Source organism: Rhipicephalus sanguineus, unplaced genomic scaffold (assembly GCF_013339695.2).
Source record: "Rhipicephalus sanguineus isolate Rsan-2018 unplaced genomic scaffold, BIME_Rsan_1.4 Seq397, whole genome shotgun sequence".
NCBI lineage: Eukaryota > Metazoa > Arthropoda > Arachnida > Ixodida > Ixodidae > Rhipicephalus > Rhipicephalus sanguineus.
The window spans coordinates 5,001-32,506 of NW_023615167.1; the positions used below are offsets into that span (position 1 = coordinate 5,001).

At 44.3% G+C, this 27,506-nt stretch overlaps 1 protein-coding gene across 1 annotated transcript in view; it reads left to right on the top strand.

The window, feature by feature from the left end:
• Positions 1-24,216, top strand: part of LOC119377200 (uncharacterized) — a 27,685-nt gene extending 3,469 nt beyond the window's left edge. The window contains exons 2-7 of the mRNA XM_037646778.1: positions 2,364-2,507; positions 7,482-7,513; positions 10,322-10,383; positions 18,049-18,138; positions 21,619-21,663; positions 23,667-24,216. Of these exons, the coding sequence (XP_037502706.1) occupies positions 2,427-2,507; positions 7,482-7,513; positions 10,322-10,383; positions 18,049-18,138; positions 21,619-21,663; positions 23,667-23,818 (462 nt within the window). The 5' untranslated portion in view covers positions 2,364-2,426 and the 3' untranslated portion in view covers positions 23,819-24,216. The remainder of the gene's footprint in view (positions 1-2,363; positions 2,508-7,481; positions 7,514-10,321; positions 10,384-18,048; positions 18,139-21,618; positions 21,664-23,666) is intronic.
• The last annotated feature ends 3,290 nt before the right edge of the window (positions 24,217-27,506 follow it).

Consider the following 27,506-nt stretch of genomic DNA (forward strand, 5'->3'; position numbering starts at 1 on the left):
AGTTCCCTGGAACCACAATGGAGGCCTGGACGCCGTCCCTGGTGGTGGATGGGTGCTTGCCGCGGTGGTCTGCTTGCGGGTTCCATCAGCGAGGAAGCGTGACGGCGTTCCTCTGGAAGACGCGTTGCCTCAAGCTAACAGCTGGGGTTGGCCGAAGCCTTTCGACGGCTGCGCCATTTTAAGGAAGAAAAACAGAGACAGCACCCTTGCTGCGGGCCGGCTGTTCTATTCTGCCTCGTCTTTCTCTCCTCGTGCTGGTCAAGCACGAGGGCCCAAGCTACGCTTCCGCTCATGGTCCTCACAATATATATATATATTGGTATGTTCCCGCTGTTCCCACTTTCGAGCTTTTGTTTATTACGTGGCAGCAACTTGGTCAATTTGATTAAAGGCGTAGGCAGGTGAAGACAGAAAATTATGCGTTGTTAGGTCACGGCAGGTATGATGACATCAGGTTACCTGTGTCTCTCAATAACCATACATGGTAAACACAACCAAGGTCACAGTTACAAAAACCGCGAAGCATTGAAACAGAACGAACTGCGCAAGACGTCAATAAAAACGGTCGTAGTCTATCGAGCCTATATTTGTTGGTGCTTATCTCAGAAATAAAAAAAAAATTAATAAACTAGTTTTCGTGCGCGCCAAGGCAATTACGATGCATTTTGTTTTTTCGAAGAACGGCCAGCATTCGCTTTTACAACGCTGTCGTGATGACCACCGCAACCAGCGGTGAGCTTACACTTTGCTTGCCTCTCGCCACTTTGTGGTAACGCGAGCTGCAAACAGAGATATTCACGGACGCCGATAGCAAAGCGACGATTCAGGGGTGTAGGCGCACACAGCACACATGAAGCAACGAGCCATGTCAAGTCGCCTAGCATTTGCGAACGTAGCAAATTATTTGCAAGTTAGGGCACCTGCGTAACAATTTACGAGCTTTAAGCAGTCGCCTGACTCTCCTGTAAATGATGCCAAGTGGAGACACGCTGGCGCAGGGATGACGCTTTCTCGCATTCTGTTCATTGCTTTCACAACGTACCGAGAAGTCATGTGCGATAGGATAACTCACCTGGGCTTTTCATGGACCACAACACCAACGCCTATGCTGACGGCGCCTTTTTTTCCTTAGAGTGTAACAGCTATCGTAACCATAAAAAAAGAAAGATTTTAAATCTGCGCTAGCTAATCTGCCACCGCTTCTTGTTCGTAAACGTAATCAACGATCTTCGATTGACAAACATTGTACATCGCATTTGTCTTCGCTACGCAGAAAGCTAACAGCTACCGTATGTTTAAATACAACTAGGCTAAAACGAGCCAGCATTTCGGTTAGAACATTTAGTTAGATGTACCTGGTTTGTGAAAGCATCTGTGATACCTGCTTTGTGTTTTAAATGTGAATGTCGATGATTGAATAACACCTCCAACGAAAGACTGCTTTCATATATATGTTTATGGTACCCATGTTAATACATAACTATGTTTACACACTTTACGAGGTAGGAGCACGGAACAGCCCATGCATCACCGCCGGAAAACGCTAAATCCGGAAAACGTGGCTTTACTGGCACTAGCTGAAAAACAAGAAAACGTTTTGCACATATGGTATATTTTAAGGTAACAATAAACATCAAAGCTTTGAGTAAAAGAACCGCTTAAAGTAATAAGCCATGTATATAGGTGAAGGATGTATGCTATGAGCCATGAAGATGTAAAGTTGATAAGTGCCTAGGGTCCGAATTACTGTTGGGAAGGTTTAATTTGAACTAGTTGGTAATATATGCAAACTTGAAATCTTATATCGCTGCGAACGTGCATGCAATTTTTGTTTACTTCCTGCCGTTCCACAGTGATATAACAACTGCTGTAGATCACGCCCAACAGGAATACTAGTGGTATTAGTGCCTAAGATAGGGCAACAAAATATATTTAAAATTGGGCAATTAGGTATGCGGAAAAAATGTGTCGACCATAGTTAATTGTTAAAAACAGCCGTTCACTGTTGTACTATAGAAACATATTTATTTATGATATTCATGCTCTCCTTTCTTTAAAACACTGAAATTCTGTAGAAATATACTGCAGTTAGGTATTAAAATAGCCGTACATCAGGCGTCTTCATCCTCCTGGTGGACCGTAGTTAAAATGGCTCAACTTGGTGACACGTCTTATACAAATGTGCAATCTTATATCCCCGCGTTTCGAAATAAGCACTAAATAATTTTAAATAATGTTAGGCACAGGGTTGAGGTGTCATGAAACGCCGAGTATTCTGTTGGATTTTTGTAAAGCAATAGCTTGAAAACAACCTAATGAAACATGAGATCTTTGCCTTACAAAAATATGCACTTTCAATGTAGTTGCTGCAAGACAAAGAAGTGCTCCTTATAAGCCGCGGCATATATGGACGACCAGATTATCCTATGTGCGTGCAATCACGCTCACTTGGATTATATGAACAGATAATTCGCGCCAATTTCAGCTATTATGAAAAAGATTTACAGGTGAGTACGTGCAGTATTTTTTTATTGCAACAGATCCTTTTTTCGTTACGAAAAATGCGCTACCACGCTCTTGCTCGCTACATAAAGCAACTCGCCCGTCATAGCAACTCATGCGCAATGAGATATACGAATTTTGCAGGCGAAACCTAGTTTCTGACTTTTACGGAATAAACTTCAGCGCTTGTTACACCTGGTGATAGGTGAGATCTACCGTACATGCTTTGCTTATCCTTGTGCTAGTGCTACCAGCGTTCTGTGACCGTTAGGCTATTGAGAATAATATAATTTTCAGTTTAACATGCGAGATTAGAACTTGACTGCATTTTATTGATTGTATTGCTACTGTCCACTCATACATATTCGTCAATCCAAAAACTGAAAGCGATTATGCGTGCCTTGCTTTACGTCTGCTGGCTTCTATCTGGCCAGCTGACCAGTTCACCTACTGGTATACTTCCGCCTAGCATGGTCGATCGATGTCCGACGCGCCCCGACTGACGACGAAGTTATGTAATGCACACGATCTAGAGCACGCCAACATGGCTTCAGGTGAAGACGCGTCAACGTTTTGTATGTTCGCGACCACTCATTTAGTCGCCATCTGGCATCCTCGCTACCTTGGAGATTTCTGGCATACTGATGACGGCGCGTCGGGCGAATGACACTGCAAAGGGCCATCTGTCATCTGGTTTTAGGGATCGTAAGGAATAGGTTCACACTAAGTATATGTCGCAGCAGTAGCTATTCCTACATCTCACAATAGTCTGGTCGACATGCTGCCTCCATTTGCTGCAGATGACGACATGTACCGAGACGTCTTTTCCTGCATACCGAATATGCTGGCCACCAGAAGAAAGCTTATACGAGTCTACGATGCTCATTCAGCCACAATGCTTGAAAACCTCTTTGTCGAAGGGCTTTTTCTTTTGTTTTTATGATCATGAGAATCGCGGAGAGCGTGCCACAGCCCGCCGATGATCATAGGAGGCAAAAACGCAGAGCACCACGTCCCGTTTAGCCGGCAGGCAAACGCCAATACAATCCCGTGTTGCGAACCAACCAAGGTCAACCGTATACGCCGTGAAGTGGTTTACTGGCGGTCGATTGACTCTAGGGCTATGAATAACGAGGTAGCGTGAGGCACCGTCGAGCAAGACAGCTGAGACCAGAAGCCCTGGCAGAATGAGCAGAACATTCGCGAGGCTGCTGGACGGAAGCGTCTCTTCACAACGCTGACAATGATACGCTATTCGCCCTATACGACTGAAGGCCGCATATCCGACTACTTATAATCATCAGACCTGACTTCTCTATATCTACAGGCTTACCATTCGCTAAGTTTATTCGCTAGAAAATAACTAGAACTGGTACATCCTTTTGTTTCCTTCATCGGGAAAATTTCGTTTTGGACACTGCTGTCAGTTAAGATGCTTGAACGCCGAACGCAGTCTTACCTTGTTATAGACTCCAAAGATTTACTCCTACTTAACACAACAAAAACATAACAAAATTACATAGACGTTTCGCCACCTATGGGGGTGGTATCCGCAGTATACACTTGCATCAAATGAGCGGTGGACGCCCTGTCCACTGCTAGTCACATATACCCTTGTAAACGTCCGGTAGGGGGCCGTGGTTGTTGTCGCAAGCCGATTTGTCGCGACGGATGAAATAAGATCGAAATTTAGCAAGTCGTACGTCCATGTCGGTGGAGAAGACCGTCATTTTGCTTCGGTTTTGCTTGAAGCAAACCTATTTCGGTTTCGCCAACACGTTTTACCATCAAATTGAAGGGTGCACTATGGGAAGTCCTGTTTCTGTTGCCATGGCAAACGTAGTGATTAAGCATGTCGAAACACGTGTGCTGGACTCACTACCCTTACAAGTGAAGATGTAGATACTGTAGGTACGTGGATGACACATTTGTTTTTCTGAAAAGGGCAAATCTGGGGGCCTTCCATGAGGCGCAACACAGTGTACGCCACGCCATCCAGTTCTTGTGCAAAACAAGAAAGACAATGTCTTGCCTTTTTTTGGATGTGCTGTAAGTAGGGCTGATAATGACAGAGTGGAAACGACAGTGTACCGGAAGCAATATGACGCCAGTAATATTTTGTCCTTCCAATCTCATAATCCGACCGAAGAAAAATGGTCCACCGTGAGCACCTTCTTCTCACGTTGTGAACTCGGTGTGCTTTAATCAGCAACTGCGGCTACATGAAATGGAAAACGTGCTTGGTGCACTGGAACAACGGCATTATCCGAAGACGTTTATTAACCACACCCATAAGCGCATTCGAAAAAGAAAGAGGAGTGCGCGACGAGAAAAGACGACGTCCATTGTGTCTATTTTTATGTTCAAGGTATATAAGACTGTTCGGAGAGCCTTGGGCCGCTCGGAATAGAAACCGTTTTTAAGCCTCATTACACCTTGCGACACGTGTTCGCTGAGCCCAAGGACTGCACACCTGCGAACGACCAAATCGGGGTCGTGTACAAAGTACAGTGCGGGGATTGCAGCGTTATTTATATAGGCGAAGCAGGCAGGAAAAGATCAACGAGGCTAAAAGAACAGAAACATGACGTCGCCAAAGGCACCCACGACACACGTTCCAAGACAGGGCTCGTTGAACACTGCTGGACAACAGGGCACACCTTCTACTTCAACAATGCAACGACGCTGACTTGGGAACAAAAGTACTGGAAAGGAAAACTCTTGAAATCGTTGTTCATACGTCGCGACAAAGCGGCTTGCAACAACAACCGCGGCCACCTACCGGGCGTTTACAGGGACATAGGGGACTAATAGTGGAATGGGTGACCCCCGCTCATTTGGTGCCACTTTATAGTGAGGGTGCTACCCCCATAGGTGGCGGCGAAGCGTCTATGTAGTTTTGATATATTTTTGTTGAGATAAGTCGCAATAACTGTTTTAGAATCATGAATTGAACCTGCTTTTGGAACAGGTTTGCATTGTTATAGACGTGGGTGAACTGACTGGTAGCGTAGCCAGAAATTTCTTTCGCGAGGGGGGAGAGGGTGAAGCATACTTTATGTATACTTGTGCGGCATTTGTATTTGTGCCTGTGTATATGCACACGAAAAATTGAAACTTCTTAGGCGGGAGGGGGGGGGGTTGCAACCCCAAACGCCTTCTCCTGGCTACAGAACTTGGACTGAAGATACACTTATCTGCTCTTGGTGTGAGCTCGCTAAATATATTGTTTGGTAATTACAGCAGCTTGCGTGCCTTTCAAGTACCTACCTCTTGGGTTGTTAATTGCTACCGCTTCTCCACTGCTCGCCACTATTCGACCCAAAGCGAGTCATCGGTATCAGCACGCACAGAAGGCAGCGCTTGTTAGAGCGAATCGCTTTCACCATGCCTACACACATTACGCTTTAAGCTCCTAACCGACGACATGCTCAAACCTGGTCTGACTGCTAAGTGCAAAGTTGAGGACCGTTGCTGTTAAGAGAGAGGGCGTCGCACTTTGAATGTTGAGTTTGTCAAATAGGAACACGCTCATGAGATTCACATGACTCACCATTGGCTGTTACGAGCAAACATACAAGCTTTTGCACAAGCAATATTCGAGGGAAGTATTACACGCTGATATCCAAGGCAGGCGTTTTAGGCAAGTGTTTGAAGAGCGTGATTAGTTTTGTCAGCATAATCCATCACCAAGTATTCGTTTGCTCCAAGTACTACTACACACCTAATAGAGGACGAATCGGTGTATGTCGTGCAGGACACAGCGCTGGTGCACATTGAAATAAATAAATAAATAAATCAATACACCTGCCAATGTGCGGCCTATAAATGTAAAGCGTGAGCACTTGATGTTTGGGCATTAAAAAAATAAAATAATAAACAACGAGACGCTACTGAAACATCACTTAAGGGCGTTGACATTGAAGAGCGGACGATCTAACGCAATTGCATGTAGAGCAGTGTTTTATGCTGACTAAGCCTTTTAATGACGTCGAAAACATTCACAATGCAGTCCGGGAATGATTTGCGAAAATTTTGAAGCGTATGCAAACAGCCTTGAGTTGACAAAGTCCGTCGAACTACCCCTCATAGCAAAACCTGATATCCGTGCCCCTTAAATCACTACTAATTGCTCGTACTGGTGTGATATGGTGATGCGCATATTAAAAATAACTTGGAAGTATCTGCTATTCATTGAATATTCTTTTCCTTCCTACATGCCAAAATTTTCGATAATTAGCGTGCGGTTTTCAATATCTTTGTTCGAGTTCACTGCGTGCTCGTAGAAGTTATGCAGATCTGAAAATATGCCCTTCTAGTTTAGTTCAGGGTAGAATTGTGATTTATATACGCTTTTATGTGCCTGTTTGCTTCGGCTTCAAATTTTTGCATAAAATTATGGAAAAATGAAGTACGAAAAACAGCGATGCTCGTCAAGACATGCATAGTCACTCGATAAGCTTCCAAAGATGTATTTAATTAGCATGGACCCACGTCATTAGAAAATTTCGCATAAGTGAGGTATTTACATAATCAAGCTTATTGTGATTATTGCAAGAGTGGTGGACAAAAAATGATAACTAAATACGCATTACCTTGCGTCAATAGGAAACGTATATTTCTATCAGGCTCGCGTAATGAGTGGCTAAGTGGTCAACTACAAAATAGTCGCTTACAACTTTAGAAGGCAGCGGCATTTCCTCCTCAAAGGCGGATGAACACAAGCCTGCACCAATGGGCGTGCACTCGCGACTGACGTCATGAGCGGGACGACCGGTGGCTCCGCCTTCGGAGAACATCGGGACGTGCATGAGCGGGATTGTTTCTTTAGTCGCGGAGGTGATCGGCAGCCGCGCTTCGGTCGTCAGGGCGGGTCCTCTCCTGCCTTCTAAAGTTGTATCCGACTATAGTGGCATGGAAGGTTGGACATTCGTGAAACATGTTAGATACATTTCTCAAAGTAAGTACCCTATTTGCAGGACTTGAGGACACAAGGACACAGGATATATCGGTAGGTACCGTCAAGTACACATGTGCCCAGTTTTTTGTAGATGGATATGTCAAGGTTAACTAATAAGGCTGATTATTGTGATATTTCAATGCGAAACTGTACATCGGTATGTTTTAAAAAAATCTACTTTTATAGCGTAGAAGCGAAAATACTGACTTGACGAGAGCAATGTAACGTCGGTAAGCCATTATTATTGGACAATGTGTCAAGGAATCGGTTAAATTTTTTTTCCAAATTAAGAGAACTGCGACATTTGCTTGCTGCCTATGACGCTTGTTTTTCTGTGTCGCCCAACATCTTAAGACGACTGGAGAAATTTACTTCGACAGTAATATCAGAAATTGATATAGTTATCTGCCAATTTTAAGAGCAAATGTTGCAAAACAACAATGCATATCAGGTGACATGTGTAGTGTGGGATTCTCTCTAGTGTTAGCAATACTGGACCATGATCTCTTGCTTCAGCTCTCGCGATAGCTATTATCAGGAATAAGCTTACCTAGGTTAATATTATTATTTACGCAATATCCTCGGACTTGCATGTTGATTACGTCATTTATTGCGAAAGTTTGAACGCTCCATGGCTGCAGTGTAGAAAGACGTGAGTAGACGGGCGTTCATTGAGAACTCACTGAGTTGTGTGAGCGTCACTCATCTCACATATTTTTCTTCCTCCTGCCATTGAACCACTCGCACCTTTACAAATTGTTATAGAAGAGGAAATTGACATCCCTCTGCTTGTAGCACATAGCTTCATGAAAATGTTAGGAAGTCAAAGGATAGGTGTTCACCCCGGCTTCAAACCCCAGATCTGGGCAAATTTTTCGTCAGGAAGTTTTTCCTTTTGAGAAATGCTTGTGGATTTCCTGGTAATGTTTTGCTACAAATGGGTGTATGTCAATTTGCTTTTTTATGCACAATATGTTGTAGGGACTGGCTCAGCAGATAACTATATTGATTACCTGATTTAAATGCTAAGTTTTCCCTTCACTACCTACGCATTAACATTTTCGGTGTACCTTCGTCCTGAAATGTAGCTTGATCCTTCCGAAACTGCAACATGCTTCACCCTCCTAGCTCACCCCAGTAACTCTACGCTCATCAGATCACTGGGATCTGTTCAGAGGCACGGACCCCGGTATATTTTATAAAATATTCCCGCTACGACTTTGCTCAGTGAACAACACAATAAGCTTACGTGATCCACTTTATAGTCATAACTCTATCCGCGTCTTCACAAATTCTTGTTATCAAAATGTAGTGTTAAAGACTGCATTCTTCTGCGACTGAGCTATACTTTTTCGTGTCTGGATTAACAAATTATGCTAAAATTCCATCCTGTAGAACCATTGTTTAGAATGATGCTTTAACCCGCCAAAACTAGCGCTAATTGTAACCTCCCCCCCCAAATATTGCTGCCATTATCGACACTGCCTTCCAAGTTTTCACTCAAGATGCTTGTTTTGTTCAGCGTGTACTGTTGTCGAACCTCCATTTTCTGTCAATATTGTGTAAATTAGGACACTCCTTTCTGTAAGGCCTACCGGGGCTTCCATGGTGCTTTAATTAACCATACATAGATACCTGACACATTACAGACTCGACAAAAAGTATTTCATAGTAGTCCTCACATTCGCCATTTGGTCCGGATGCATACTTTTTCTCTTCGAGAGCGCGTGTGCCGTTTTAAGCGTGAAGTCCTTTAGTTGCCTTTGTCGGCGACCTACGGTTGGCCTTGAGCCAAATGCCAGGATCGTTATACTGGCCCACACACGAGACAAAACGAGACCATATGCAACAGGGCATCTAGCCAAAAGTTCAAAACAGCGTGGTCTCTGGCATTAAACCTCTCCACAGGACGTCATTGCTTAGGCTAATTAGTACCCAAAAAAGTTTTGAAAGATATTGCTTCCGATTTCTTCTAAACTTTGTTCCCAGTATCACTCAAGCTGCAACGTCGAGTACTTTGAAGTTTTATATGTAATTTCCAATATTGAGGCTCCGAAGGCAGATAATAGTAGCTACGTTCCAAAGGCAGGTACACGCGCATTACACATAATTTCATATTTTCGCGCTGAGACCTAGTTATCTTTGTTCGGAGGCCGGCGCGCGTAAGTTGCGCTATCTGCGAGAGATGGCGCCACAATGCCTGAGCACGCCGTGCGTATTGTGTGTGAGAGAAATGAGGCTTGCATGAGGTTTAGCAGAAAATAGGTTCATTCCAGCTGCGTGAACTTTCAGGATTGCGTCGCGTCGCCGCATTCGCTAGACAAAGCCCAAAAGTTTGTGCCACACAGGGACAGGAAATAGCGGCGCGCATACGAAGCAGTCCTCAGTACCCTGTGGTGTGTCCTTGCGAACATGGACTACACCAATTTGAAGATTGTGGCTATTATCATCTCCAACCAGTCTGCTTTGCCGGTACCCATTTCGTGCCTACATCTACTCTCGATTACGGGCAAGCCAGGAATTTTTAAGTCGTTAAATTTCTATATTACCCTATAAAGATTGTATGAGAAATTCTGAAGTAGCTCGCACTTTAATATAGAAACATTGCCTGCAAGTTGAGGGTATCATATGTTCGAAAAAATTATCATCAGTCAGTCATATGTCTAGCGAAAACTTGCCTAGGCATGTCGGCAAATTTTCTGTTCTAATCCATTTGCTTTGACTAGCAACACTGCTCCAAGGCAATTTTTTGACTATGAACTGTATTCTTTTACATTCATACTATATGGTTCACTGTATTGAAACCGAAGTGTTTTCTGAAAAATATGTATTAGTTCTGCTTGCCGCACTTCATTTCAGAGATACATACATTGATATACCACAAGGAAAGAAGAAAATAATGAACGTATCTGCTTATATAGGTGAGACCTTTCTAGTCGAATTCCCGTATATTACGTTATTATTTTGTATATGTTGCTAGACTGGATTAGAATATTTCTCTTGTGACATGATATTGTGCCTAGGGAATATCATCTTCAATGAGACGTATTGCAACTAAGTGTGCTAAAAGTACCTTCTTTTAATGCCATTTTGAAACACGAGCAATCAACGCTGTGAAATTATTGCAACACTAAAGCGATGACACAGAAGGAGTGACCGTATTGTTAAATCTTCCTCGTGCCGAAATTTCGCCAGACTAATTTAAATTACGGAGACTTTGTAAATATTAATTTTCTTTATAACATATAAGCAAGGAAGTACCATTCAGGAGTAAAAGACAGTGGCGAGGTTTGCAGTTTGGCCACAGAATAGGGCTGAGCAGTGTATTTTTGAAGGCCACAACGTCTTATACATAGCACTGTTGTGACGAATGAAGTCTGAAAACATTCCAGCTGCTGAGATGCTGAATGAAGTCTGAAAACATCAGCTATGCATACACAGAGTGCCATTTTTTTATTCCGGAAAAGGAAATGCTTAATGAGGTAAGCTTTAATGAGGCATCAAGAAACTGCGGTGCTATGCAGGATGGCCCGCGCTTCTCGGGCACACGAGTTTGCTCCGAGTTCGCATTACGGCGGTCATGACAGGAAGACAGTGCGGAGCACGCGATAGCAGCGTTGATAAAAACGGCTACAAGAACGAGCATGGCATCACATGCGCATGTGCGGAATTTGCGGCGGTTTTCAAAGGAACGCCTCGTGCGAACGCTTCAGCGCCGCCACTCAGTCATTATTTTGATAGTGTAGTGACGTCAGCGTAATTGTCGCGCCATCTTTTTGCCAACTGATCATCGCGCCTCCCATGGGCGTGTTCGTAGGTGTTTGTCCTCTTTCAAAGAATTCGTTCGTTCCACCTGCATCATGGAAATTTCTACTCTCGAAGGCAACAAGGGCGCACACGCAGCACTCTGGTGCAGCTCGTTTCGCTTCTCTGGAATATTACAGATAAATAAATGGACAGGTTAGTGCAATACTAACATTGCACGTCTGAAGATTTTTCTGTACTAACGAATCGGTAGAAACAATTTCTCCCCAAACAAATAAATAATAACATTTCTCGCCGCAAATCTCACCAGGGGCGCTTGCTTCGTGGCTGTGAATGGTACATCGTGAGCGCGGTGAACTTGAATGCAAGACATCGTAGCAACGTGATGATATAAACTTTAGTTCTTCGTGCGTGTGTGCATAGTCTGTGCGATTAAGCTGATAGAATAATCGTGCCGCTCGCTGGCGTTGCGCCTTGAGCACTGCTCCTCCGCAAGAGCGAACGTTTTGGGCGGACCCGATCTTAGCCGCGGGTGTCCGTCAATCGAATTGATTCACGTGCGAACTCGGGCACAAACTCGTTGATTCTGAAAAGGCCCCAGTTCAACTCTGCACTGTCATAGTGCCGGTGTGCCTGTCAAGTGTTTCATGCAGTGGACGCTACTCAGCAACTTCTTTGCATATAAAATAATTCGGTCAACTTGCACTACTTGTGCAAGGCTGGGCCATCGGAGGAGCTTGTGGTCACCAAGCTTCTTCGAGGTTATTACGTGGCTTGTCTACTCAGTATGCTTGGCCTGCTTCAGAGTAATGACCGTGTCAGATCGGTCTCAATATTCGTGCTATGGATTAGCTAGGCATTAATTAACATGGCAGTGAATAGTTATGTCTTAATTCGTAATGTTTTAATTAACGCGGCATTATTTAATTAGAGTTCATCATCAAGATGCTGATTCGCACGAATGTACTTAACATAATGCTAATTAGAATGATCATAATTACTGCGTACTTGGCGAGGAAGTTCCAAAGTAGCTCTGTTTGAATTAGCGTGTTGATAATTAGCGTCGTGTTAATTAGCACGGCCCTAATTAGCTCGGTCTTAACTAACATGATATTGAATAGTCCTGTCTTGATTTTTGATGTTTTAATTACAACGGCATTAATAACTCAGGTTTAATTCGCAAGGTCGTGAATAGTACAGAGGTAATTAGCATAATCATAATTAGCACTGTAATAATTAACACGATCGAGGTGAGTAAGTTCTTGATTATCTTAATTTTAATTACACGCTCCAATATAGCGTCGTGTTAATTTGCATCGTCGTAATTAGTTTGTTTTTAGCTTTACACTGTTCATTAGCATAGTCTTAGTAAGACGTGGCTTAATTAGCTCGGCCTTAGCATGATTTGGCTTAATCAGCTTCGTCATAGCATGTCCTGACTTAGCTAGGTATACCGCCCAGTCACTTAGCTAATCAGCCGGCCGCGCCTGCTCGGGGAGCGAGCAGACGATTAATAAGAGCACGAAGAGGGCGCGCGCCGCCCGAGCAACGCGCTAGAATGTACAGGCCGACCGTGTGATTATACACGTGTCCTCGGCGATTAGCTCTAGCCGCGGTGTTGTAAGGCGCTCGGTCAGAACTAATCTGTGAGGCCACGGTGCTGATTTATCTAAAGGATACTTAGTGCCGACATTAAACGCTTGAATATGGATTCAAACGGTCCGCGAACACATAAAAATATAGTAAGGGGAGCCTTCTGTCACTTTTCTTGCACTTCTTCACTCAGTGCAACGACAAACAAATGAAAGCAGGTGCCTCGAGTTTGAAGGCACCAGCCAACTTTCTCGACCGCCCTTGACGTGAGGCCGCCTTCCATCCTAACCAATGGAACGGAGCACGCGCTGAGGAATGGATTTCACCTTCACGTAGTGTTAGCTCGTTCAAAAGTGGGTGTCGCCAGAGCTCGGAAAGATACCTAGTTTCGCCAAACTCGGGCCATCCTGCATAGCACCCCTGGTTCCATACGAACTATCACAAGAATATTTTGCAACATCTATCTGTAACCCCGCCTTAATATTAACGGGAAAGGAAATGTCATCTTATCATGTCTAAGGAAAATTCAGGCAGCTACACTCCGTGCACGCCGTCAAAGCAGCGAAGCTGAGTCGGCTGAGTGCCCTCCCTTCGTCAGGCTATTGTATTTACATGTTTTGTAAGTCCTTTCGAAGTTGACCTACCGAAGAAGGCGTTTAACTTCGGTCTTTTTTGCGCGCCTAATTTCGTTATCTAGGCGACTACCTTCCCGTTCTCGCATCAGCTCTCGCTAAAGCTCACGTAGTGCGGTTTCTTCCTCGGGAGAGGGAACAGACTTGAGAATTTTAATAGAGTTCAAAAAGACCCCGTCAACCCCTCTTTAATATCCGCCAAACCTCACCCTCGCCACTCTTGGCACGCTTCTCATTCGTTCACGGCCTTCGTAGAGCCCCGCCTTCGCCAATTTTTGCTCATCACAGCTCTCGTTCTTACCAAGCCTCACCCACGCCGCACACCGCATGGCCATAGCACCACGCCGCCGCCTGCGAAGGGTCGACTAAGAGCAGATTCGCTGTTTAGAAAGCGGGAAATTTGATAAATCTGTTACACCTCAGTTTAGGAACTTTCCCGACACAAAAAAGAAACACTTTATCTTGACACGACTTGAAATACGCCCTACACTCTACCACATTACCTGGGGCTGCTCTAAACACCCCCCACACCTGACACACACAGGCACGATACCAACACACACGTTGGAGCAGTGGGAGGCGCGACTGTCCAGCTCAGACCTGGCCGATCAGCAAGCGCTGATCGACCAGGTTGAACGGGCGGCCAAGGCCAGTGGGGCCCTCGACTAGGGTTCCCCCCAAAAGAATTTTTTTATTGTAAATAAAGTTTATCTCTCTCTCTCTCTTGTTTATTTAGCCTAGACATGCACAAACTGCAGCAATAGCAATAAAAATATATGCTAGGGCTCTGTAACGATCAATAAAAGAACAAAATGAAAACAAAAACTGAGCTTGAGTGTATGAGGTGCAGGCCATTGTCTAAAGGATAATAGCAAGTGCCGAAAGGTAACAATTACCTCCACCAGTGCGACCTATCAGGCCTTATGTGAAAGGAAAGAAAATGAGAGCTATGCGTGCGTGTTTGTCAAGCAATCATTGTAGTGCCGTTTACAAGACAATGCGCGCTCCTCCAAAACTTGCTACACTCTAAGGCAAAAGAGTGCTAAATGGCGTGCGGATGGGCCCTTTGGGGTCTAACGGTGCTGAAACAACCATTATACTATTTAGGTCTAACGGCACCGGGTCTAACAGTTAGTCTCCATGCAGCTGACTGTTAGTCCCCACAGATCATCTCAGTGGACTAACATTTATTCCTCACATTTACACTTTACCCCTCAACTTATCGTCGCCACATATCACCTCAGTGGACTAACATTTAGTCCTGAGCTTTACACGTTAACGGGCTACTGTTAGTCTCCAAAGATCATCTCAGTGGACTAACATTTATTCCTCACACTTACACTTTACCCCTCAACTTATCGTCGCCACATATCACCTCAGCGGACTAACATTTAGTCCTGAGCTTTACACGTTACCGGGCAACTGTTAGTCCCCAAAGATCACCTCAGTAGACTCACATTTAGACCTAACTTTTACACCTTACCGGGCAACCGTTAGTCCCTGCAGTTGAACCTCGCCGGAAGAACGGTCGGTCCGCTGTGTACTTCATTCTGATGAACTTCATTCTGGTGAGCGACAAATAACGCGGAAAAGAACACGCGAAAAAAATAAGTAGTCATGTGTTTGTCATTGCGTTCGCAGTCAATGCGACAACGAAAGACAAAACTGAGACAATGAAACATTTTATTTTCTCTACACATATGGAGTTTCTGCTTTATTTCGTTGAATTCCCTTCAAAATGTCCAACACAGGTCCGCGTTGTCATATCTCGTACAGTCCTTTTTGTGAAGCTGCTTCAAAGAAAGTGATAGATGACAGGCATTGTACGCGCCAGCGCACATATCATTCTGCACGTTGTGGACAACGGCTGCATCCTGCAAAGCACGACAATATTACGAATAGTTGGTCACATGTGACAGAGAGCTTGAAGACGTACGCACATACGTACATAGCAAACACGCGCAAGATGAACTGAAGTAGACGTCTAAAATATGGCATGCAAATTAATTCCCCCTTGCAAAGCACATAAATATTGCAAAGCAGAGAAATACGTCACAGATAGGATGAAGACGCACGCACATGGCAAATGCGAACACGGTGAAGTAAAAATACACGTCTCAAATATGGCATGCAGGTAATTTCGCCTTGATCTCATACATCATCAAAGACGCATTTCGAGCAACATCGCGCAAAAGCACAAGTGCGGCAGCCGCAGCCATCACGCAGAGGCACCAACGAGTCGGCGAGTTTTCTGCGAACGGCGTCGTACAGCTCAAGCAAGCCCGTGAGCCCGTGAGCCAGCGAATCTCGAGCAGAACAGCGAGTAAACGCGGGGCCGCCGCCGCGAACAGCGCTGAACGGCTTGCGAGCGAACGATGGGGAAGCCGACGGTAATGGCGACCAGTTTCCACGAAGTTCCTCGAGAGAGCGGCAGTACAGCGAGCGAAAGAGGGGCCGCCGCCACGAACGGCGGAGAACTGCTTGCGAGCGAGCGTCAGGGAAGCCGACAATAATGGCGACCACACTGCACAGAATCCCAAAGGGCAGCTAAATTTGGCCTGCTAAAGCACCCGCCAACCCATGCCGGTGCATTTGAAGCGCGCGACATACAATCGTGCTCGTTGCCGACGACAGGAATGCATTTTAAACAAGTCGCAGAACAGCGGCGAAGGCTTAGCCCAATATCGCGAGCGCGCAGCTCACAGCGGATCCTCGGAGAGCGAGCGTCCGGGCGGCCGACGACAAAGGCAGGAAATATCCAGGCGGTCACAAAGCACAGGCGAGTAGATGCCCAAGCCGGCCCTCGCGGTTCATTTCGTGCGCGCGCAATACTGCACGATCGAGTCCATTACCGGCCATCCCGATCAGTTTTGCGCGTGCGATAGGTACGGCAGAATAAAGGGCGATCGCTTACTTGTGAAAGAATCCGGCACCGATTTGTGGCCGGACAGATTTAAATCATGGATCCGATGGGCCTACTATCTTGTCGGCCGCTATTCCCAGCCGGTGGCGACACAGTGCCGTGAATACGCCGGAGATACACTGCGCGGCGTCGCGACGTGTCGAGACCAGCTCCAGACTTCATGGGTGCGGCGAAACGTAAAAGCAGCCCCGCACGCTCATCCACCCATACGTGTACGTCGAAGGCAATGCGGCGTAGTCCCTAGATTATCGAACTCTCCGAGCGCGACACAACTGCCAACACGCCACCGCGAAAGCAAATGGGAAGACTAAACCAAGAACGAGGAAGACAGTTAGTTGCCTTGACAACGGTTTTCACACGGAAGGTATCTCTGCACATGGCCTGCACCTCCCACGTGGTTGATCCCTTTGCAGACTAACTGGTTTGCACATGGCACGCATCCCTCTGTGATTCCTCCTCAGCAGTCGACTCGTTCATCGCGCGCCCCTATTGGGCTCCGTTACTCCTCTCTCGAGTAATTTTGCCTTAGAGTGCGCTGAATGCGTATGCTCAGGCATATGACAATATCCTGGACATCAACCTGGGAGCCACGTACCACCGTGAGAGAGATACGTGACGTGATAGAGACACTTCACGTAACAAAATGGCAAGTTGGGCTAGTTGGTGCATGTTCATTTTTTTAGCAAAAACAGCAAACAAAAAGAAAACGCAGAGAAGAAAGACATGGAAGACGTAGCCGAACCTCACCGCTTCCCTTTCTTTTTTGTCTACGTTTTTTGTGCGCAGTTTTTTTTTTTTTCAAAAAATGAGATACTTCACGCCTTCACTTGGGCGCGGACAAAACAATATTTATGTTATCCGGAAGAAGAAAAGCGGCATTTGTCGTCTATCGAATAAGCTTGTTTCAGTGCACGTCCCCAGATCCCGCGTAATGTGTTAGCTATACCGAGTTAATAAGGGGTTATGTCTAGTTTCCCAGCAATCAGCCAGTAATTTATCCAGGATGTGCTGAGAGCGTAGCGCCGGGGACGCACTGAGACTGTATAGGAAATCTTTTGAAGCTCGAAAATTATGAGGAACATTAGGCTATCTCTACATAACCAAGGACCCGCTTTAAATGCCTGAGCAAATAGTCCAAATTGGATTATCGTCGTTACCCACTGCCGAACCAGAATGCAAACAATAATCTAGCAATCAAAACGGAAGGCTCAGTGCGTCCAGTATATCGTGGACAAAAGAATAGCACATAAAATTGCGAAAAAATGTACTGGCATAAATGAAACAAGACTGCGTGCGCTTAATTTGAAGAGATGGTTGGTAGTGCAGTAATATAAGATCTTCGCATATGCGCTTAAGCCACTCATTTGGACACAAAAGCTGCGCAGTTAGGATAAAATATAGAGCTAGAGTAACCTAACCAGGTGTTTCATATTAAGGAGGAACTACGAGTGCAAAACGGAATTGAGACGATGTATTCTGTAATATAGACTGACTACGCCGCGCAATAGTTTCGTATAAGGCATTCGAAAATGCAGGTATAGTTTAATGAGGGCAGTAAGGAACAATTATATCATTTGGCTTAATGTCGCTATAGTTTGTCTTCCGAAAGTTCGAGCTCTCCAAATTCGCTCCAAAAAGTTATTAACTTTCTTGCCTTTACTTATTCGTTTCAGTGAATCAACAGTTGGACACTAAGCTATCTGGACTCTTCCTCCTCTTATATTCCAGGAAAACCTGCTTTATTGTGGGCACAGAGAAAAACGGTAAGATATCAATGTATTACGCTTTATTTGAAAATTTTGCTAACTAACTTTCACATTTACGTAATTTATTCTGCTGCTCCCTTATTAGTTCATCCTTCTAGAAGCATCAGTTCAACAGCAAAGTCAAAATGTCTAAAATCCTAAACCTCACGCAATGGTATTGCACGTCGCGCTTTTGCTGCTTAGACACTCTAGATAGCTTTTTTTTTTGTCGATTTCACGGTCTACAGTATTTGTTTCAAAATAGTGACTTTACTGATAGTTTCAGCTGGCCATGTCTCGACACTAATGCAACCTAAAATAGACATTTTGAATAGTTATACGTTAAAGAAAAGATGTTATAAGCAGTATATAATAGGTTAACATTACATATATTCGAATGCGCGCGGAATAAAGCTGGCTGTTTCCTGTTGGTGTCATCTCGTCCACAGTACCGGGCGGCTGTCAGGGCGCGGAATGTGAGCGTGGGCTGCTTCTTCGGGCTAGTCGCAGTTGCCTTGCGTTCTGCATCGCGCATAATTATTGCGCCGTCACACACAGTAACACAGTCTAAGGAATTTAAGGAACACAATAAGCGAAATTAACATTCGTATCACTATGAATGATTGGTCATTAGGGCGAAGCTGCGGAATGTTTCGCAAAACGCATTGTAGATAAAGGTCAATATCCTGGACAGAAACCTGTCTTCCTGAGTAAAGATATGCACAGTAAAATAGAAATTTCCTACTTGTATTTATGAAAGGAAATAACCCATGCTAACACAAGGACTTCTGTTTGGGCGAGTTCGTGCTCATATTTTTAGGTATGCTTGACTGTTCCGCAAAATGCATTTTGTCAAAAAGAGGGGAAAAGAGAAGAGGAGAAAGTGAAGCGCCGACAATCAACTGTTTAATGACGTTAGTAAGGCGATGGTTGGGGCTAGTTGGTTCATGTCGAAGTCTTGATTATGCGCTATTTTATGAAAACACTACCGACGAAGAAGACGTAGAGACGAACAGAAGTAGACGAGACAAAGCGCAACTTTCAAGTGATTTCTTTCGTGCGCTGTTCAAATATATATCGAGTACAAGGCACACGTCAGAGTGATAAACAGAAACAGAACAAAACTGCGTAAGCATGCCGTCTTTACATTTATCTTCTGCAGAAGTAAATTTTGTAGTGAAAACGCGAAGGGTGGATGACGTGTAGGCGAGGGTATGTCTGTTTTATCACTCTGACCACAGCAAACTGTGGTGCACATCAAGAGCCCTATTAACAGGGTAAATAAACAGCAAGTCATTAAAGAATAAAATGTAGGATAAACAGGATTATCAGCAACAATGCAACATATTTTCATTAGAATTATAAATTGATAACGACACCTTGGAACAACTTATATTGCAACTTGCACAGGTGAAAGCAACGTGACATGCATTAGGTTATTTAGTTTCGAAATCCTTCCCTTAGGCATAGTAATTTCCGGCGTCAAAAAACAGATACAAATTTGCTTCATGTATGAAGCTTAACACTGAAACGCATATAAGCGTAAAAACTGAAATTCGCCTACTGAACAAATATTGAACAATGCCGAAGGGGTGCTTCGCAGCGTCTCTTAAAAACTTCTTGCCGTGCGACACGACCACAACTGTCTTGAGATCTAGCTCCCTAAAGAAGAGAACCAAGTTAGTCTAGTTGGTTCACGCGCTGTCTTCTCTTCTTCTGCTCTCTTTCTTATAGCGCAGTTAAAACCATCTCAAAAGAAGTCATGTGTCCCTTTACCGTAAGGCACTTTGCAGGTGTCCGTGTGGCAGTTGTTGGGTCTCTTCTTCGGAAGTGACTGTTCCAAAGGACAACAACTGTTTTTCGGAAGAGCCACCTTTGAATAACTCGCCGAGGTTAGCTGAAAAAGTTGTTTTTATTTTTCTTCAAAAACCTTTTTTAATATAAAACCGTTATTATTTACATCTCTATAGAGGTATTGCAAACATTTTACGCATTTACAACGTGGCCGCTACATACATGACCAAAGCAGCGTACAAAAACGTGAAAAATGAGCTGAGCGCCAATAAGTAAACGTGCCGAAAGCTTCAAGAGATGGGGAGGGGGGAGGGGGAAGAAATAAATTAGTAAGTGTATGCAAAGGGATTAGAAGTGATATTTAGCGCATAAGGGGAACGAGATGTTTATCGTGAAGTGAAGGTAAATAAAAACAAAATGAAAGTGAACAACGCAGTTTGAATGCGCAAGCGAAATAAATGTGAATGAAGCGGTATACAAAGGTTAAGATAAATTAAAGGTGATTCGACTGTAAATGTACATCTGGGAGGCCAAGTCACATTATATATTATCAGTGGAAGATGTTTAGGTGATCGAGAGGGAACGCGTAATTGGGAATAACCAAGTAATCGACAGAGAACAATGGATTCACCTAATTAGTGTTCAGTAATTGTCTTCATGCGTTGTTTTATGAAATGAAGATAATTGGACATTTCGTGGGAGCCGTTCATTTTTGGTGCATCGAAAATATTTTTGCTGTTGAGTAGTGTTATATGAGGCCTTTTTCTTTCGAAATGGGTCAAATCCATCCAAAGAGAATTTGAGAAAACGGCAAAAATTTGCTATGCCAACTAAATACAACGCTGCCAAAGCTATTCTACGATATGTTTTACATGTCGGCTAGGGGTAGTTTCTGGTCACAATCAATTAAAAAATATGCCGCGGATTTCAGCATTATTAGCATGATAACTTTGGATTTGGCTCATTTCGAATTGAGACATGGAATTCAATGCGGTATTCTTGAAAAACACTTTATTGAAATTCTGACAGCGATACATTCTTGCTTCGTCGGCGTCGACATTGCTTCTGTTCACGATGTCATCGACGTCTGGGGACCGATCTCTCGCCAATCTCTTCACTTCCATCAGAATACATGATAATCCAGCTCCGAAAGGGCAAAAAAAATTGCGCAAACACCCAGAAAACAGGCAGAGTAGTCAGGCTAGGCGGGAAATCACACGGAGGCTTCCACGTTCGCCGAATCACGTGATCGCCGAAGCGCTCTACTATCGGCATACTGGATTTGACTCATTTCGATCCATACAGCGCATGGATCTGGCTCAATTTCGTTTTGAAACGAGATGTGTGAGCACACGTAGTTGTTGGTATTTGACTCATTTCGCTCCGATCTCTCTTTTAGAGGAAAGGTGAGAGAATGTACTTGCCAATGGAACAATATTTGAGCTAGTTTCGGTTTTTGGATTTAGACCATTTCGAAAAAAAAACGCCACATATATCCGCATATTTTACTTGTATAGTGAGAAGCGTAAACACATTCCGAGACGAATGATTTCTTGCTAAAAGGGTCCAATCTGGCTTTTGGCCTAGGTATGTGCTCGTCGGTATTTATGACGCAGTTTGGAGCTCCTTGATGCCTTTTGAACAAGTTTGGATCACCATTCAGCTTTAGAGATAGCATTCTAACATATGCTTCTTCTTTTTCAGCCAATTCGTCAAAACCTGCAAAGGCCTCTGCCAGCAATCCTGCAGGTATCTATAGCCTCAATATTTCGTTGCGTTAGTCTTTAAAATACTAATCCCCATTTCCCCGGTTGATTTCATGCCGCAGACGTATTGTGTATTTATGAAAGCATTGCGCCATGAGAAACGAATTGAGCAAAACATTTCAGCTTTTAAACAGCGTAGTTCGTCGCAGGAAATGATAGAAGTGGTGGGAAGAAGCTTTATCCCTTTAGCTATAGCCGATTTTTACCCAGCGCAAGTGTAACACATATATTGCAACTACTCCAGAACGCAGCAAATTGGTCGTCACTGCAACTGACCACTTGATTCGATACCGTCAAACAGCATCAACACACCCAGGGACTGATTCGGAAATGGCTGTCTTCTTCTCGAACACTATTTACGTGCGTCGTGGGTAGGCTGATGTTTTCAGGGACCGCTGAAAGGCATTTATTTCGAATCCTTGGTGAACTTCTGTAAGCCTCGAACGCAGAGTATATGATCACATCTACCTACCACCTTCCAACTTATTGCCTATTGGGGAGAGTTAAGCGCAGGCTGCATGATCTGCGGTTAATCTATGTCGAACGTGTACGTAGTAAGTGGAATGCAATTCATTCATATGTCTCCTCGGTTTACACCAGATCTTTTCAACAAACCAGTGGATTCCCTTTATTTTGTTGTATATGCCGTCTTCATCTAACCCCATCATTCACTAGTCATATGTGACATTTGCGTCGGTTTAGCCTAATGTCACCATCGCGCCCGTATTAGCCCAAGCCAACCTAAAAGGTATGACATACTCCCTATCATGACTCCGGCCCCATCGTTTCCTATCGCCCTGGCAAAGACCTGCACTAGAAGCTGGTTTACGTCAAAATCTTGAATCTTGGCACAATGGCCCCTCCAATGTCACAGAGCAGACAGCGAGGGTGCACTACCGCGCAACCATTGTTGATGCCCAACCTGGGCGACACTGCCACGGGAAAGAAATCGTGCACATTTACCGCCTCAAGGTTTTTTTATCGGCGTTCCATGGTATAACTTGCGGCCAGGCTGACGTACTCGATTCACGGCATCGGTCAGTGTAAGCATTTAGGCGGATTCTGTCTTCCGCATCCATAAAAAAAACATCATCTATAAGGAACCGCTTTATTCGAGTCGAGCTCGAGCTGACACACACGGATGATGATATCTACAGATGAGGAAGTTGTACAAATGATGATGATATGTCCAGTTGACAAAGAAGAATCAGTGACTGCGCTCACACATCATTTATTGCGACACGTCGTTTGCTTCGGTGCCGCTTTATTTACTTGGAATATGGTGCAGGGGCTCAGTCAGTATATTCTAAGACTGTATTCTGATCCTCCGAATTGCAATGTGTTTTTTTTTCGATTAGATTTATTTGGCTTTCATTAAACCAGTCATCATGAAATGGAACCTGTCGGCGTATAGATGAAAAAGATAAGACACGGCAACACGGCAAGAAGAACGACACATTCTTTGCAGGCCAAATGACTGCCGCACCCATCTCCCGACGATAATCGAACTTCATGTGATAAGTCTTCAAGCTATGTTAATATAGTCTATGTTACCGCTGGTAAACTATGCCTTTTGTAAGGTGATGTTGAAGCCCTCTGTCGCGTTCCCTGTGAAATGGCTTCGTGATAGAGCGCACAGGTGGAGTGCGCGCTACGTTTCCACTTCCTTGTGAGGTCTCCAATACACGTAGCACAGTTGTGCGCGCCAAAGAGTAAAATAATACTGTTTGCCCGCTTTCAATGGGCTACGTAGCAAAACTCTAAAGCGTCAGGCTACTGTATTTTGTTAAACACTGTCACACGGTTTCGAGAATACCAAGTCCTATAGAATATAGGAAAATCTATTGCTAATTTAATGACTGTCAATAGGCGAGGAGTTGGACACAAACACATTGTTGTAAGCTCAGAATGCTATTTGCTAAAACACTATTCCGTACAGCATCATTATGACTGCAACTGCACTGACATGCCCTCGATTTATTTCAGAAAATTCAGCGTGTGTGCTTTGGCGAAAAGCACATGCCATCGAAAAAGAGCGAGCACGGTGCAGGAAAGCTTTTAAAAGGAAGTGCGGACACTATAGAGGACATCGTCATGTGTATAGCAGGGAGGAATGCCTGGCTCGGAAGAAAACCTAGGAATGCTGGGAACGCACAAAGGCCGTACATGTTCTGACTCACCACAACTTGCAACATTCTTCTTCAACCCAGTACTGTTAGGGACATCATTGATTTTCGTGGACACCATCCCACAGGACCCTTGGGAATTCTGCTCACCTCCTGGAAAAACACAATTATTAACACAAAAAATCGAAGGTAGACCTGCGTTGACAACTGTCTTTTTTTTTCCAAGGCCATGATTATACCCTCTAGATATTTGACCGAACGGTATCGGCCAATGATAGATGGCGAATATTTTCGGTTGAGTATGGCAGCATTGCAACGATTACGTTATTTGTGACAAAAGCGATTGGACATCAACTTCTGAGATTGTAGTTCTAGAAATACGTACAAAATAAATGCACAATTATTGTAAACTATATTGATATTTAAATATTTTTTGCATATGATATGCGTGTTCTACCCGGAATGTCAGAATGAGATTTACCAGCGCAAAAAAGACGGAACATTTAGGAAGGACACACACACACAAAGCGCTGAACTCATAACTGATTTATTACTTCGAACGCAGGGCCATTTTGTACGCATGCGTCGAAGCAACAGAAAGATAACTTGAAGAAAAGAGGCGATGAATATTTACATATATATATATATATATATATATATATATATATATATATATATAGAGAGAGAGAGAGAGAGAGAGAGATAAAATAAAGGAAAGGCAGGGAAAAAACAATGATTATCCCAATCCGGTTTGCTACATTACACTAAGGGGAGGGGAAAGTAAAACAAATATTAGAATAATAATGTATATATGAGCAGGCGCATGAAAACACAAAAAGGGGCTTGCAGGGCAGGAGTTTTACAGCTGATACAAAAGGCCCGCGCCACGCAAAAGGTCCAATAACGCCTTAACAGATTTGCGGTGCGACGACAGTTGGGGTCGACATTCTAGTGTTGAGTGTTCCGACAAGGGCCTGTCGTCAAGGCCGGCCAACACAGCCGCTAGTGGCAATCTCTGCGCGTTGCCGCACTTGTTGCAAACAGCGCTGTCCTCAATGGCAGTTCAGTAAACACAACTAGAAACTAGCAGCTAAAAAAAACGGAAAACGGGACTTGCGTAGCAGGAGTTCTACAGCTTTCACAATACGCCACTGCCACGCGAAAAGTTCAATATGGCCTTAACAGATTTCCGGTGCGCCGACAGTTGGGGTCGACATTCTAGTATTAACTGTTCCGACAGGGGCCTGTCGTCAAGGCGGGCCAACACAGTCGCTAGTGGCAGTCTGTGCACGCTGCCGCACTTGTTACAAGCAGCGCTGCCTTCAATGGCGATTCAGAAGGCACAGCTAGAAACTAGCAGCTAGAAAAAAAACACAAAACGGGACTTGCGTAGCAGGAGTTCTACAGCTGACACAATAGGCCACTGCCACGCAAGAATTTAATAATGCCTTAAAAGATTTCCGCTGCGCCGACAGTTGGAGTCGAAATTCTATTATTGAGTGTTCCGACAGGGGCATGTCATCAAGGCGGGCCAACACAGCCGCTAGTGTCAAAGCAAAGTGTAAGATTGGGCCAGTTTGTGATTCATGATGCGCGGTAAACACGGGCAACAAGAAGACGGGAGCAAGTGCAGTCTATCAGCTGAAGGTTTACTTTTCACATGCTACAATATAAGAATGAAAAGAAAAATGATAAAATAAACCCCTGAACAAACAAAGAAAACCATAACGTACACACTCATTCTGCCTGCCACGTGCTTTCTACTTTCTACCACGTACTTTCTGGCACGTGCATCGAGTGTAAAAATTGAAAAAAATGAAAAAGAAACCTTCAGTTGATAGACTGTGCTTGTGCATGTCTTCTTTTGTCCGTCTTATCTACCGCGCAGTATACGTCAATCTCTAGTGGCAGTTCGTGCGCGCTGACGCAATTGTTGCAAGCACCGCCGTCTTCAACGGCGACTCAGAGGGCGGAACTAGAAACTAGCAGCTACAAAAAACACAAGAAGGGACTTGTTGAGCAAGAGTTCTACATCTGATACAATAATCCACTGCCACGCAAAAACTTCAATAAGGCCTTAACAGATTTCCGGTGCGACGAAAGTGGGGGTCGACATTATAGTATTGACTGTTCCGACAGGGGCCTGTCGTCAAGGCGGGCCAATACAGCTGCTAGTGGCAGTGTGTCCGCGCTGCCGCGCTTGTTGCAAGCAGCGCTGTCTTCAATGGCAATTCAGAAGGACAAACTAGAAACTAGCAGTTAGAAAAAATACAACGGCTTGCGCCGCATTTCGTATGTTTGAAATATAGACATGATGACTCAACCATGGCAATGCTACGATTATGTGATTTGGAAACTGCACAAAAGCAGACTTAAGTACAATAAAGTTGATTTGTCAAATAATGGCAGGCGATATTGACATTGCCAAAAACAACTACTTACAACTACCTAAGAAAGGACGCGTAGGGGAAATTTTAGACGAGTACTCCAATCTTGCTTTGCTCGATTAAAGATGTGGAGGCAATATTTTTGCCCATCTAATTGATGCATGGAAAGGGAAATTATGGGCATACATCATGCATATGACGTATGCCCATCAATACAAAGTGATGGGCACTTTGTATCACTAATCCCATCACTTTGTGATGTGATTAGTCACCTAATCAATACAACGTGATGTACGTTCCTTAATAACCTTCAAAAGAGGTTAACAACATTTCTAAATAAAAAAAATGAATATAACGCATCCTAAGTCGAAGGGAACAAACAAAACAAGCGCAGACGAAGAACTTTCCGAATAATTCCGTCGACTTCGTCTCGCTTTTACGCTGTTTCCTCGCAGCATCATGTACTAACTGGCCTATCAAGACACCCTTATGCAGTGTATTGGTGATATATGTACCTTCTGGGCACGCATTCTCAAACGATCGTGAAAGGTGATATTATCGCGTCTGGTGCCTGGCATGTGATGAGTTCAAGAACTGAAGAAACACTTGCCTTTGGCTGTTGCACTGGCCGTTGGTGTTACGGATGTCTCGAACCACAGAAGTGGGCGTACCGTACGAGCGCAGGGCGACCTGAGAGCGCGTTTTCGAGCGCATGCTGGCTTCTGGCCAGGCTTGGCTGTGGCTACTTGATATATAGGACGTGTTGAAAGAGCTAGTGCTTCGATGTTTTTTGTGTACTTGTTTATTTCACGGCCTAATATTTAAAGAATGCAAGTTTGTGTGAAATGTATTTTCGTTGAGAGTTCAACACGGCGTACTCAGAGAGTTTAGCTGTATATAGTGCGCCGCCACAGCGACATCGTCTGAACATCTCAACATGTTGCCGGCGCGCGATAAAATACGCGAGCGACGCATGGTTCATGTACCTAAAATGTTCAAACCACGAAAAAAGACACGCTGGTAAATAGCGAGCACTGAAAGAGCTCCAAAGTAATGCTCACTGAAAGCTTCTGCGTAAAAAATGCTGCGCACATCCACCGAGGATTGAATACTAGAAGCTAATACTAGAAGCTAACAATACTACCACCTAAATCTTAGACTTCACCACCAAACGACGGTGATAAGTTGTGTTCGTTTATTCCAGGCATGTCAGCAGCGCCGTAGAGCACCGTCACGTCGACAAAAATACTAGATGGCGCCATCACATTTCCGGTTTTGCTCAATAGCCAATCAGCGCGCACCGAAGGCGATAC